At 47.7% G+C, this 13,684-nt stretch overlaps 1 protein-coding gene across 8 annotated transcripts in view; it reads left to right on the forward strand.

Annotated features, from left to right (window-relative positions):
* Positions 1-10,077, forward strand: part of foxp1b (forkhead box P1b) — a 110,874-nt gene extending 100,797 nt beyond the window's left edge. For all 8 annotated transcript variants that reach the window (XM_062563860.1, XM_062563859.1, XM_062563858.1 and 5 more), the window contains 7 exons: positions 1,958-2,162; positions 2,258-2,334; positions 2,923-3,024; positions 3,645-3,766; positions 4,557-4,626; positions 4,776-4,942; positions 6,958-10,077. In XM_062563860.1, coding sequence (XP_062419844.1) covers positions 1,958-2,162; positions 2,258-2,334; positions 2,923-3,024; positions 3,645-3,766; positions 4,557-4,626; positions 4,776-4,942; positions 6,958-7,102 — 888 coding nt within the window. In that variant the 3' untranslated portion in view covers positions 7,103-10,077. The remainder of the gene's footprint in view (positions 1-1,957; positions 2,163-2,257; positions 2,335-2,922; positions 3,025-3,644; positions 3,767-4,556; positions 4,627-4,775; positions 4,943-6,957) is intronic.
* Positions 10,078-13,684: the final 3,607 nt, after the last annotated feature.

Below are 13,684 nucleotides of genomic sequence, written 5' to 3' on the forward strand. Positions count from 1 at the left end.
AGTTTCTGCATTTCTGCCCCTCGGTGCTGTTCCGTTTAATAACGCTGCGTGCGAGTAGCCAACTGTCATGTAGCGTGTTTACATTTAGTCCTAATTAAAGACAAATAAACTGATACTGTGCACGCCGACAAATGAATGGCATTCATTTTGCTCCTCTGAGGTGGACGGGAGATCAAAACAAAATGTGCCACATTAGCAGTGCGTGTTTCTTGTGTGTTTGTGTGTGTGTGTGTGTGTGTGTTTGTATTTGTGTTGTGTGTGTGTGCGCGCGTGTTTCATGTGTGTTTGTATTTGTGTGTGTGTGTGTGTGGGGGGGGGGGTCTGCTCTGCACTCGGTGTCACTAAGCATTCTTGTCAGAAATCTGACCTTTTACGCCATACATAATTAAGGAGGGACTTTTTGTTTATTTTCTTTAGCAGCTTGCCGAGTCAAAGGCAGTATAATTAGATCACCAATTACCATTTAATTAATTTCAGACTGAAGTCTCATTTTGTCTCTGCACTGGAGTGAGCCCAAATGGTGAGGCAAACAAAGGCGAGGCTATTACCAGCCTGTCTGGCCTATTGTTGAAGCCTTTCTGTGTTTATGGCCAGGGAATATGGATGAAACATGAAACAAAGCCCGCTAATCCACAGGAAGAGGAGTCAACGCGGCGGCCCCCGTTCTATTGATAGCATTGTGTCAGAAACACGCGAGCCCAAGTGTGATTTATTTTGCTCATGATTCAGAATAACACGTCCTCTGCTGCTGTTGGTGACCATGTGTTCGTGCATCCCACAGTAATCCAAATTATTTAGGCAGAGCATGCCAAAAAGCCAAAGTTTAGCCCCAGAACATAAATAGACATTGTGGGGAGTTGCACCCACGTCTGTTGAAGGGAGACAATAAGAAAGACAGAGTGTTACTCAAAGGTTATTTGTGGAATAAATGGAGTTCGTAAGAAACCAGACAAAGTAATGATTGTGTGAGACCTGTGGATGTGATCCACGTGTCTGCTGTCACATGACCGATGATGTCCAGGATGAGACGCGTCCTCTAACCGGGTCCCCAGCTCTCCGTCTGTCTCTCTCTCACTTTTTTTTATCTTCTTACTGTCTGAAGTCATGTTTAATTTGGATACTGGCCTCCTTTTGGCAAATTAGCAATTAGGACAATTTTGTGGAAATATGTATATGTGTCATTAGTTTTCCTGCCAATTAATAGCAGGAGCAAGCGGGGTCAGGCCAGCGTTTTCCACTTGGCTGCAGCAGCTGCGGCGTCGCTGGAGCCGCCGCCGCTGCAAGCCATGCTGTACCTTTTGGAGCGCTCGCCGTAATTAGTCTACCTTGCAGCCATTATTGCTGAAGTCCCTCCTCCCCCTCAGTCCGGCCCACCCATCGGCATTCACGGGCCTCCAAACATTCTCTTTCCAAGGGAAATGGCGCGAGGCCATCCTCGCCGCGGCCTGATGATGGAGGTCAGTCAGATACAGCAGTTAATCATCGGATCACCTCCATAAGCAGCTCCTAATTAGAGTCCTCACAATACAATTTCAGCTTGTAATTAGCCCAGATTGGCCCCTTCCTCTGGCTGCCTTATTAGCGGGGCGGCTCAGCGGCAGGTGAGAAGCACACTGCTGTCTGTCAGAGCGGCTCATGCCGCCCATCTTCCTTCCTCTGCTCGCTGGTTGCCATGGGTGGACGGGGAAGGGGGTGGTTGTCCAAACAGGACAAGAGGGACAAAAGATTAAACAAAGGCGGAGGAACAGAGAAGCCGAGTGCAGGCCCCCCGAGGAGGGAGGGAGGGAGCGAGCGAGGAGGGAGCGGAGCGTGAAGAGTGCAGGAGGTGGGGAGCCGAGCTGCCGGCCTCCAAAGGCAGCGTTCATGGCCCATCTCTGGGCGCGTGTGTAATTGGGGGGAGATGGGCAATCAGAGGACTAACTGTGCTCCCTTTTCTCCGTCTGTTCCGGTCCTCCAGCTCAACTTGGTGTCCAACGTCACGTTGTCCAAATCGGCTCCCGAGGCCTCCCCTCCCCTGAGCCTGCCCCAGACCCCCACCACACCCACGGCGCCGCTCACGCCGCTGTCCCAGACCCACTCCGTCATCACAGCCAACAGCCTCCACAGCGTGGGCCCCATGCGGCGGCGCTACTCCGAGAAGTACAACATGCCCATCTCTCCAGGTACGGCAGCTGCTGGCGCGCTGTCCCTTTACGCACACGCGGCCATGCGGGTGGACGCGTTCCTGACGGTCCTACGTTTGTCCCCCTGTGTGCAGATCTCAGTCAGAACAAAGAGTTTTACATGAATGCGGACGTCCGACCTCCGTTCACGTACGCCTCCCTAATCAGACAGGTAAGGACGCGCACATTTCCACCGCCTGCTCGCAGCAGGAAACACCGCTTTCCAACAGGCACATAACTGCATTTGCTCCACTTATTTCCGCCCTCGCCCCTCGTTAAATTTCAAATGCAATTTAGACAGAAGAGCAGATTAAGCATCTCCAAATGAGTGCAAGAATGCGTACGGGATTCCGAGAAGGAGGAAAAGAATACAGCCACATATGACAATTGCATTTGATTAAGCATTTCCGTGGCGGTGATTATTACCAAATTCATTTCACACAACAGTAGGGATGAACCTGTTTTAAGATGGCCACTCAATTATTGCCGGGCCGCAGTAATCTGGATCTCAGGAATTAATCTGAGCCGGCCATAATTGCTGCCCCTGTAATCTGCCTGAGAAATGTTTTCGCTTTGCCCTTCATTTACAACCACAAGAAGAAAGAAAATATATTCAAATCTGCCGGCTCCTGGCGACAAAGTGCGTCGGACTGCTGGTCGTGGAGTGAAGCGGTGACACTTCACACGGACACCAACCTGCAGCCTCTTTGTGAATGATTAATCCCTGCGTCTTTGTCCCTTGTCACTGTTCCTCGTGCAGGCGATCCTGGAGTCTCCAGAAAAGCAGCTAACACTAAACGAAATCTACAACTGGTTCACACGAATGTTTGCATATTTTAGGCGCAATGCTGCGACGTGGAAGGTAATTCTGCTGTTTCTGCTTCCTTCTCTAAAGTGGCACCAGAGTAGAAGGTGTTTAAACCAAAGCTAACCACGAGTGAGCCTTCATCTAAACACACAACAACGCTCCAAATGACATAAACAACGTGGGGCAGAGAGCCTCCTGTGTAATAGTTGGGATGTTGTGGCGGTGCGTGGCATTAGTTTAACATTGGGGGGGGCCTCGCCAGCGACTCCATGGCTGAGCCCCCTCGCACTCACTCACAGGGGGGAACACACACGACAAAAACTAGACAACAATGTTAAGAGGGAATGACTGCTCCGAGAAAGCATTCGCTCACTCACACACACACACACACACCACCATGCTACTTTTTTTAAATAGGGGCACATTGGTGTTATTAGCACCGACCCCCCCCCTCTCCCTGCACACATGTCTTACATTGTGATGGGTAGATTACCTGAAATATTGTTGCTTATACTGAAGTGCAAAAAGAACAACAAATGTCACTCACTCTATTGCCATGTTTCCAACTTTTCGGCTCATCTGTAGTTTTCATCCAGTGTTGAAATAATTCTCCTTTGGAATTACTGTACTGATAGCGACCTTCTGTTTCTCTCTCTGTTTTACACCAACTGCAGAATGCAGTCCGCCATAATCTTAGTCTTCACAAGTGTTTTGTGCGAGTAGAAAACGTAAAGGGGGCTGTGTGGACAGTCGACGAACTAGAGTTCCAAAAGAGACGGCCTCAAAAGATCAGTGGGTAGGTTTGGCCTTTCTTTGAGCCGCCACTAGCTGTCTGTCTCACCGCGTGCTGATGGGCAGAGGCTGCTGCTGCTCCATCTCATTGTCTGTGTGCCCCCACCTCCCGCGCTTGCTTTGGCGTGCCCTCCCCTTCATGCTTGGTGATGCCTCATACACCACGATGGCCTTATTATTTATTCTGACCCTCTCCCCTGCTTCCTCCCTCCCCCTGTCTGTCCGTCTGTGTCTTTTGTCGATCACCGCATCTGCATCTGGCTGCCCCCCCTCCTGCCCCCCCCCTCCTCCTCCGCTGGTTTGCTCTTCCAGGGTGCCGTTCGCACCAACCTTTCGCTGCATAAGTGCTTTGTGAGAGTAGAGGATGAGTTTGGGTCCTTTTGGACCGTTGATGATGAGGAGTTTGAGCGCGGCCGCCACGTGCAGCGGGGCCGCCCTCGGAAAAACGCCGCAGACGAGCCGCCCGGACAGTAAGCACTTCCGCCCAGCCCCCAAACCCGCATGTCCCCCCCCCCCCCCCCCACCTGCAGTGTTGCCATCATGCTTTGTGTGTTTAGCTTCATGCATCACGCTCTCACAGGCCTCCATCAACCTGTTCTCTAAGATAGTTGTGTGGTTTTGTCGAGCCATTGAACATCTTAGAAGTTCAGCCACATTACAGCAGCAGTAAATGCATTTAGTGCTGATACAAAGTGCATTGATTTCTTTTTATGAAACCGGATACAGCAGCTGAGGAATGCATGCTCGCTGAGACACGAGTCTGTGGTTGTAATTGGATTGTTTTCTCTTTGCAGAAGTCCATCCTTAGTAAAGAACATTCAGACCAGCTTGGGCTATGGTCCCACCCTCTCTGCCGCCTTCCAGGTAACCAAAAGCAAGAGGAGAATAACAAAAGTCTCTCCCCGTCTCACGGTCCCCGACTCTTTGTTTTTAAGGGGGTGTGAAAAGAGTGATGGGGAAGAAGCGGGAAAGTGCTGACAACCCTCTTCCCTTTCCCATTTAATGCTTTTCAGGCTTCAATGGCAGAAAACAGCATACCTCTATACACTACTGCTTCCATTGGAAGTCCCACCCTCCACTCATTGGCCAACGCCATCCGCGAGGAGATGAATGGAGCGATGGACCATGGAAACAGCAACGGCAGTGACAGCAGCCCGGGACGCTCGCCCCTGCTTGCTATGTGAGTGGCACGCCGCGCTTTTCTTTCCACTCCACCGAAACACATTTCAGTGCCCACCCAAAACGCTCTAAAGTGACCCACCGCACGGAGACCACGAGGGCAATAAATAACGCAGAGGAGGGTTGTAATGGGAGGTGAGTGGGGTCAGGGCCGGAGCGCCGTGCAGCCAAAGGAAACTCCGCCTTTTTCTTCTCTTTTTTTTTTTTTTTTTGAAGGAAGGAAAGGCTGGAGCCCCCTTTGTTATTTTAACAGGGAATTTATGAAGTCTCCCCCGCGTTCACCTTCCAATTAAAAATGATGTTTACAAGTCGCCACGACGAGCCGCTGAGAGAAGAAGCAACGCGGAGGGAAATTATCCAACATTCACATGTAGGAAAGTTGTGGTCGGACGGGAAACCGCACTAACACCCCCCCCCCCCCAGTTATAGCTTGTCGTATAGGAGTGTCTGTTGTTTGAAGCCTAAAATAACACAGCACGCGCTGCATGGTTTCCAGATGTGGGGGCAGACCACCGACTCGGGGATGGCCTCCTGAAGCGTGTGAGCTCGGGGTAAATTCTGTAATGAGCTGGTGGCCAAATGGAGGAAAGTGGAGCAAAGCGGCATCCCTGATCAGTGTGAACATGGCTGTGAGCGTGGCTGTGCAACAGGAAAGAGGCAGGATGGGTGTGCTGGCCTGAAGGCAGCCTGCTTCTATCTTTAGGCTGATGGATGTCTAGAAGCTCCACGCAAGCACAAAATCACTTAAATCTGGTTCCCTTTGCTGTTGAAGAACTTTATTCTCTCCAACGCACTAAATGCTCTTTACTTGCTCTGAAACATCTTCTATAAAAAGGTGTTGCTAAGCTCATCAGCGCAGTTGTGTGTAACAACGTAACAACGTTTTCCACATGTGCTGCTGGTTGACAGGATGCAGCTCCTCTCTCTCTCTCTCAGACTCGAACCAGGTATCCAGAGAAGACTAATTATGAGCAAAGTGTAGAATCAGCATGCGGTTCAATAAGCATAATAATAACAATTTTATGTCTGGCCTGAAGCCACAGAGTCCGACCCGAGGCAACACCACTTGTGGAGTTACTTTGATGTGAAAAATGGATAGAAAAGCTGACTTTAACTTTTCACTACTTTTTCTCCCCTCCTTTCTCATTTATTTATAATTCGCACACACAATGTGTTCAGCTCATTAGCATAGCGGGGGCCGGGAGTTGTGAACTAGGCGTTGAATGAGTCCACTGATGGAGGCGGCGTCCTGACATAGTGTATTTATTCTGTTCCTCCTCTCTGGCACAGCCAGGCCTTGCCCCCCCCCCCCGCTTTTTTATCCCTGCTCTGTTTCTGTAATGAGAAATTTGGCAGATCTCATCTCTTTAGTGGCTCTTTTGCCCAGGCTGTGAGGGGGGGGATCGTGTTTTTGCCTTGTTTACAAGTGACAGCGTTATTATTCTCATAAGAGCTCTGTTTCTTATCGCGCGGCGTTGTGCCGAACACGCCCCCCCCACCCCCTCCCCCCCCCTCGCGCGCCTCTCCTGCCAGCGCTTTTCTTCCCGTATTGACACACGGTTGAGAATATGCATTAATTCTGGAGTTTAAAGCGCGTACGGCGCTGTCTGGTCGCTGTGTTTGCTTGAAGTTGATTAATGATAGGAGCCGGCTCGGGGTCGTCCTCTGGGGGGGCCGCCTCGCAGGTTGTGCATGTTAACGAGCAGGAAGGGGAACACACAGCGCGCCGCTGATCCGCCGCCACCAGGAGGCTGACAACGGAGTCCATTCTCTCCTCGTTGTTAATCTTCCTCATTCATCAATTCCAAGTGAAAACCCTGTTGTCGGCCGCCGTGGAAATAAATAATAAAAAGCCTGCAGCTTCGCCGCGATTGGAAACCTCAAAAGAAAGCTGAAATTATCATCAGCGCCAGCGAGGCGCCACCCCGCGCGCCGCCAGACACTTGTTTTTGTTCTCTCCGACCTGAGGCGGCTCAGAGCTGGAGTCCTATGTTGAGCTGTCTCGTCCTCTTCCAGGCACCACATCAGCATTAAGGAGGAGCCACTGGACCCCGAGGACCACGACGGGCCCCTCTCCCTGGTGACCACCGCCAATCACAGCCCGGACTTCCATCACCACGGAGATTACGACGACGACCAGGGCCACGACGACATGCTGTAAGGCGAGCTCTGTCGCCCCCGCGGGACCCCCGGGACCCCCCCCCCCCCAAAGCCTCAGAGGCCGAGGCAGTCACGTCCATCTGGGAGACAAACACTGAACTGCAGTCTCTGAGGACAGCTCTCAAATGTCTCCCCTTTTTTTAGTGCCATGACGATACGCAGCAAGGACACACACACAAATACACACCTGCACACACAAAAAAAACAATACACCCCAAGTACGGGATTATTTTTTTCTTCTCTTTCTACTTTTTATTTTGCGTAAAAATGACAAAGTGAAACTTAATTTCTACTTGTGTAGATGGACTTTGATTGGTACTTCAGGGGGACGGGAACGGAGACAGAGACCGTCGCCGTGCAGCCAGGACGGACTGCTACTCCCCCCCCCCCCCCCCCCCCCCCCAACCCCCCAACCCCCCTCCTCTGTCACTCAACACATCCGACCACAAACTCAAGAGAGGCAGAGAGACAATGACTGACGCTTAATCTACACCCTGTGTGTGTGTGTGTGTGTATGTGTGTGTGTGTGTGTGTGTGTGTGTGTGTGTGTGTGTGTGTGTGTGTGTGTGTGTGTGTGTGTGTGTGTGTGTGTGTGTGTGTGTGTGTGTGTGTGTGTGTGTGTGTGTGTGTGTGTGAGAGAGAGAACTTATGTTCATTGTCACAGCCTTCAACACTTCAGCGGGATGCGACTTGTTTTAATCTGGCTGTACTTTGTTGTTATTTTGTGTCTTTTCCATCTTCATTGGGTCTTCTGATGTGACCTCATGGACGTGCTGTGGAGGTTCCGTGTGGTCAGCACTTGGTGATGATGATGAATGTTTATGATTTCCATTCATGTTGTCCTTTTAAACCACACACACATGATGCAGAATGCCACATGCCAAGTAGTATTTTTCTGTCATTTATTCCACAATCTTTTCACACGACGACCAACATCTAAAAGTCCTCTCTTTGGCGCGTAGCCCCCCCTCACGCCCCCCCCGCAGCCCCCCCTCCTGCTCATGAAGTCCACTGGCAATGCACTACTCGTGATGAAGGCTCTCTCCACGCATCGATGAAGTTTAATTTAAGATGCGGATGAATGACAGAGAAATCATGCAGGTTATGATTTATCGTTATTAAATTATACTTCACAAAAGCCCCTCCAGGCATGTTGAGCCGCACCTGAATAACTGATCACTTACTCGCTCCAGGTGTTTGTACAGCTTTTTGTTTGTTTTGGTTTTTCCTCAACGGCAAAATGAGAATGTCAGGTGTGTCGGGGGAGATAATGATTTCCACTACTTTGAATTCCTCAACACAACTCGTCAGTAAGACAAACGTTCATTCCTAGTAGTTTTTAATTTGCATTGCGCGTTTTATTGTGCGCTGCAACGTGCACACCGTGCACGACGTGCTCATTTCCTTCGTCGAGGGTGAAACCCCCACGACTCGCAATAAGAACATTTCACATTCCAGCATGTGAGAGACGTCGCGTGTCCCCCAGAAAGACGTTTTAGAGAGACCATGAATTTCACTTCAGCAATCAACCACTTTTTCATTTTTTATTTATTATTAGTGTTATTATTATGTTTCATTTGGCTCTTTTTTTTGTCGTTGATGTGTTCTGATTTCTTGTTCTGTGACTACCAAAGATAAACTACAGAGTTGTGTGTTCCATGCAATAGCAGATGAGGCCAAATATCTCTCCTTCATGGTCCAAATCGAGGGAAATGCTCCTCAAACTGGTGTTTTTGTTCAAATTTTTAAATTTTTTTCCTCATAAAAAACCAAAGGGGGCGTCTCGAACAGGACGACTGCCGTAATGTTTGCAGTCACCAAATCGTGTGTGTGTATGTACGTGTGCGTGCGTGTGTGTGTGTGTGCGTGCGCGTGCAACATAAAGGGGACGTAGATTCAGGCAACGAGGGCGACACAAACAGCAAAATATTCTACACTTGGACTGGGCCACATTCAGAGTCTCTCTTCTTTAATTCCTTTTCTTCCTTTGTGTCCTTTAAAAATGATTGTATGCCACTTTTTAGGTGTTTTAGCGTCTTTTTGGCAAGACTTGTGTTTAGTTTCTGTCAACTTATTACTTTTTATATTAAAAAAACACTCCTGTCAACAAATAAGCTGGGTACAAGGTACTTTATGGCAGTTATTGTTATTTTTATTATAGTTTCTTAGTTCACCGCTCATCAGCTAATAAGACGAAAAGGGCAATCTGGGGTTTCCAGAAGTTGTATTTAATATCTGTGGGATGGGTCAGTTCCAGCCAGGCTGGGATCGTGAGAACAGGGCCCAGCTCGTCCACAACCCCCCCCCCGTCACCCCCCCCCCCCATCTGGCTGGTTTGCTTGGTATTGAAAAAGGGGGGACAGCGCTGGTAGATTAGAACATTCTCAGCATGTGTAGCTCGACATTACTAAAGATAACAGCATGAGAGAAAACGTGTGTCCGCATACCTCAGTCCAAACCTATAGGGAATGATTCAATTAAACAGAAAAAAAAATAAACATTCACTCAGTTGCACTTAGTTGTATGTCTTGCATGTGTAGTCTGATACTGTAAAGAGGGAAAAAAGCAAATGAAATTAGAGCTTGTTTATCTTCACGGTTTCATCCTCTTCTTTTTTTTTTTGCCAAACCAATCCAAACCTCAGGCTTTTTGTCCATGGAAACATCACCCATTCATCCGCCGGCTTGGTTTAAGGGCGTTCCCATGTTTAGGTTGTACATACGTGTCCGTATGGCCTTCGTCGCTTTCCTGTCTTTTTCCTATCCGTCTGTCTTTCTTTTTTTTTTTTTAAGATCAAAAAAGACATTTGTGTTATGATGTTTGCGTTTTTGCGCCTGCTTTGTATTAACTATGAAATAGCTATGAGAAGAAAAAACTGCTGTATGTATTGGAATAGCAAACTGTGCTGCAAATGTATTTTACTTAGTACGCCTTGCTTAAAAAAAAAATGGAAAAAAAGGAAGAAAAAAAATCACATCATCCTCGCAGACATCTGAGGGGGGGGGAGGGGGATTTTAAACTGTAATATAGAAAACAGACTTTTATCTGTTATCATTGACCTACGCATTTTGTACAGGTTTTTCCCCGTTTTGTGTTGAGGTGTTTTTTGATACTTTTGATGGTCCAACCTCGGCCTTGTGTGTCTGCACGGTGCAGATTACTGCGCCGACACACACACACATACGTGCATGACTAATCCCAGGGTCACACAGGAGGGGGGCCGGGTATGTTTTAAGTGGTCAGTAATAATATAAGGGTGTATCAATCTAATGATATTTTATATGAAATGAATAGGAAAAAGAAAAAAATATGCAGTGCCAAGATGTAAAGAATATTGTTGAATGCTGTTTTGTTGTTTTTCTTCTGTTTAAAAAGTTTAAATCACTCAACGCATCCAAGATGCGTCGCGTCCTCGACCGCGTCATGTAGGTAAAACACACATTTCTGTTTGGGCATCAAGATATTTATATTTTCTATCTCAAGGGTCTTTTGCGAATGAGTCCAACCAAGCACATCAGGCAGGTCAAAGGTCGGACGCTGCTGGAGGCTGCGGCCGCATGGCGTCAGATCACCGAGCCGCTGTCACCCCGCCCCCCTCCCTCACTGTTCTCCAGATCGAGGGGGGGGGGGGGGGGCAGGAGCTGTCACACAGCTCTCATCCCGCAGCAGCTTCTCCTTTTCTTTCTCGTTCTTTTTTCTTTGAAGATGTACTCTGTAGTTTTCCTTCTTTTTTTTTTTTTTTTTATAGAGAAATATTATTGCTCATCACTTCCATCAGTGTGTAACCTCCTCATCATTCCTCGTGTGTCTGATACAGACCACTCTGTTGTAGTCAGTGGCGATGACTGACGTGAGCATTCTAAACATGCAATAAAATGCTGGTTGTTCAGATCCTCTGCTCCAAGTGTCTGGTTGATTCCAACAGGAGCCGCACGTTCTTCTTGTGTCACTTCAACACAGAAAGCACAATGAACCAATAACCTCCTTTTCCTCCTCATGTTTGGTGCAGACTTGTTTGTCATCTGCACCACAACGCTCATCAGCATCAACATTAAATTCTCTCGTAAATAAAAAGACTTAAACTGTCTGTCCCTTACAGCAATTTAGGTAACTGCATTTGATAAGCTATAAATTGCAACAGCATTAACATTTCAGAAATAATCGAGCTTGGGATGTGGTGACGGGGTTTAATGCTGATGACCAGGACTTGCGTTTTTACGACGGAGGCAAAGGTCGCGTTGGCCACTAAACACCAGACAGAGATCAAGTCTAAGCACTTTTAATCTTGTGAAACAAGCAATTACAAATAGTTGCATTGATTTGTTAAAAAGCTTCAGGTGACATAAATTGTTTTTTGCTTAGCCCACTGCTGGAAAACATAAACGTCAAGTGTATTATTAATTAAGGCCCTTGAAGGACAAGATTTAATGGAAACGGTATGAAATGGGGAGCAGTTTGGGGCCGGCGGTGTTTCACATGTGTGTCGGTGACACTGATCACAAACTGCATCAGACAACATTAAGCTAAAAGGAACACAAGCATTCGCATGAATTAATCCCACGGTTTATTATTACACGATGATGGTTCAGCCATCTGCACGTGAGTCTCCTTGCTGACCACAAACCAGTAGAACCAGTACATAGCACTTGATGTGTTGGTGGGATCGCAGACTGAAGCTAGTTAGCACCACATATGGAAGGAGGCTATGAACCCTTTCTCTAAGTCAGCATTAGATGCTGACTTTGCCATAAGGAATTACCCACAAGTCATTGCAATGTGACATTAAAAACGAGATAACCAGTGAAAGATAGAGACGTGAAAACTGCTAAAAAAAAAAAAAACATTTACTAACTTATTCATAGTAGTATGTTTTATACATTAACAAGGAATATACAAAAATACAAGATTAGAATAAGAATAAATACAAAAAAGAAGCATTTGACAACTATACAATCTAAATGAAAATATATATGTGGACTTTGTTTTGATCATACATGAAGATTTATTACCATGCATAATTATTTTCTATCCGGCAGAAATAGGCTTCGATAATATCCAACAGGTTTTGAGGCGCATCAAACCACCTGAATCTTGAAACCACAGGTCCTCGTGGAGCCCACATGTTGCTGGTGATGCTCTGTGCAGACACCACGCGGATCACCAGTGCACACTTCATCCTAATTGTGACGCCGCCGCATGCCTTCACACGCGAGCTTCAGTCAAATAGTCAAAGCTGGCAAACTCCCAGCATTGCAGCGAGGCAATTAGCAGTCGTGCAGTGTTTGTTGTTCATGGTTTGATTTGAAAATGTGTTTATTAAGATGGGCTGCGAGCCCTGGTGTGCAATAGACCTGCTTGTAATTAGATTCCAATTATTTGTCTCTTTCTGATATTGTAAACTGGCACTTACCACATCAGTTAAATTGACACACTGCAGTGCTTGGTTTACTCTGTAATTAAAATGTGTTGTGTTAATTAGATGATGACCACTTTGTTCCAGGGCTCTTGTGTTTGGGCTCCTCCGCGGCTTGCTGTTTGGATCATGAGTTGCCAGACGCTCCCCTAATCAGCCCTTGTTTTGTTTCAATTACCACCTGCTGTTGAAAAGGCACGCCTCGCTGCCCCTGCACACACACACACACACACACACACACACACACACACACACACACACACGCAACAATCACGCAAAGGCCCGCTTCACCACCACAATCAGTCATTCACAGCTGGGCCCGCTCGCTTCTTTATTAGACGCCATGGTTACGTATCCAAGAGAGTCCAAGCAATTAAAATGGGAATTAAAGGAAGATGAAAGTACAAAGGTACTTATCACTTCAGTTAGCAGCCTCGTGTGAGTCGCTGATGGTAATTATTCTCAATGAGAAGCTCAGATGTTTGCTTCTCTTGGAAACACAGGGTTATAGGGGGGGGGGGGGGGGAGGCTGTTAGATCCACTGATGACTTCACGAGCTGATGATGACTAACAATATGATGAAGGTGCTGTGGTATGTACAGGACAATCCGAGACATCAATGCGTGATTGGCCTCTCAGGAATCCCCTGGACTCGTGTGGGAGGAAAAGGTCCCGGTGGACGTCAGCACAAAGCGACCCGAGCCAGCGGTTAGCGGCTAACGTGATAGCGGTTAGCGGCTAACGTGACAGCGCTGAGCGGTGGAACCTGAAAGGCACTTTCCTACGTGTCAGTAAGAAAGCGCAGAGAAGAGCAGGTAACGGAGACGTTCTGTTCTGCACGGGTGCACACACTACGTCTTGTTGTGAACATCGTGGTAGATGAAGATCCAATGAGCACAGTGCAGCATTGAAGTCACCATGAGTTGACCTTAATGGTGCACGGTGCAGCTCCACCGTGGAGCGACTGTGGAGAGCAGGGCCTCGGCTGGATCCTGACTCCCATTCACTGTCTGACCTGCAGTCAGCATCCTGCCGTCCTGTTGGAAATGTTGTGTTTGAATAATTGAGGAGATGCAAAACAACATGAATAATTGCGTCTGGCTCTCGCACTTTGTGTCATAGCGAATTAACAGAGAAGTGACTGCCGCTGTGACAGATTTCTCATCGGGG

Source organism: Pungitius pungitius, chromosome 8 (assembly GCF_949316345.1).
Source record: "Pungitius pungitius chromosome 8, fPunPun2.1, whole genome shotgun sequence".
In the NCBI taxonomy this organism is placed as follows: Eukaryota; Metazoa; Chordata; class Actinopteri; order Perciformes; family Gasterosteidae; genus Pungitius; species Pungitius pungitius.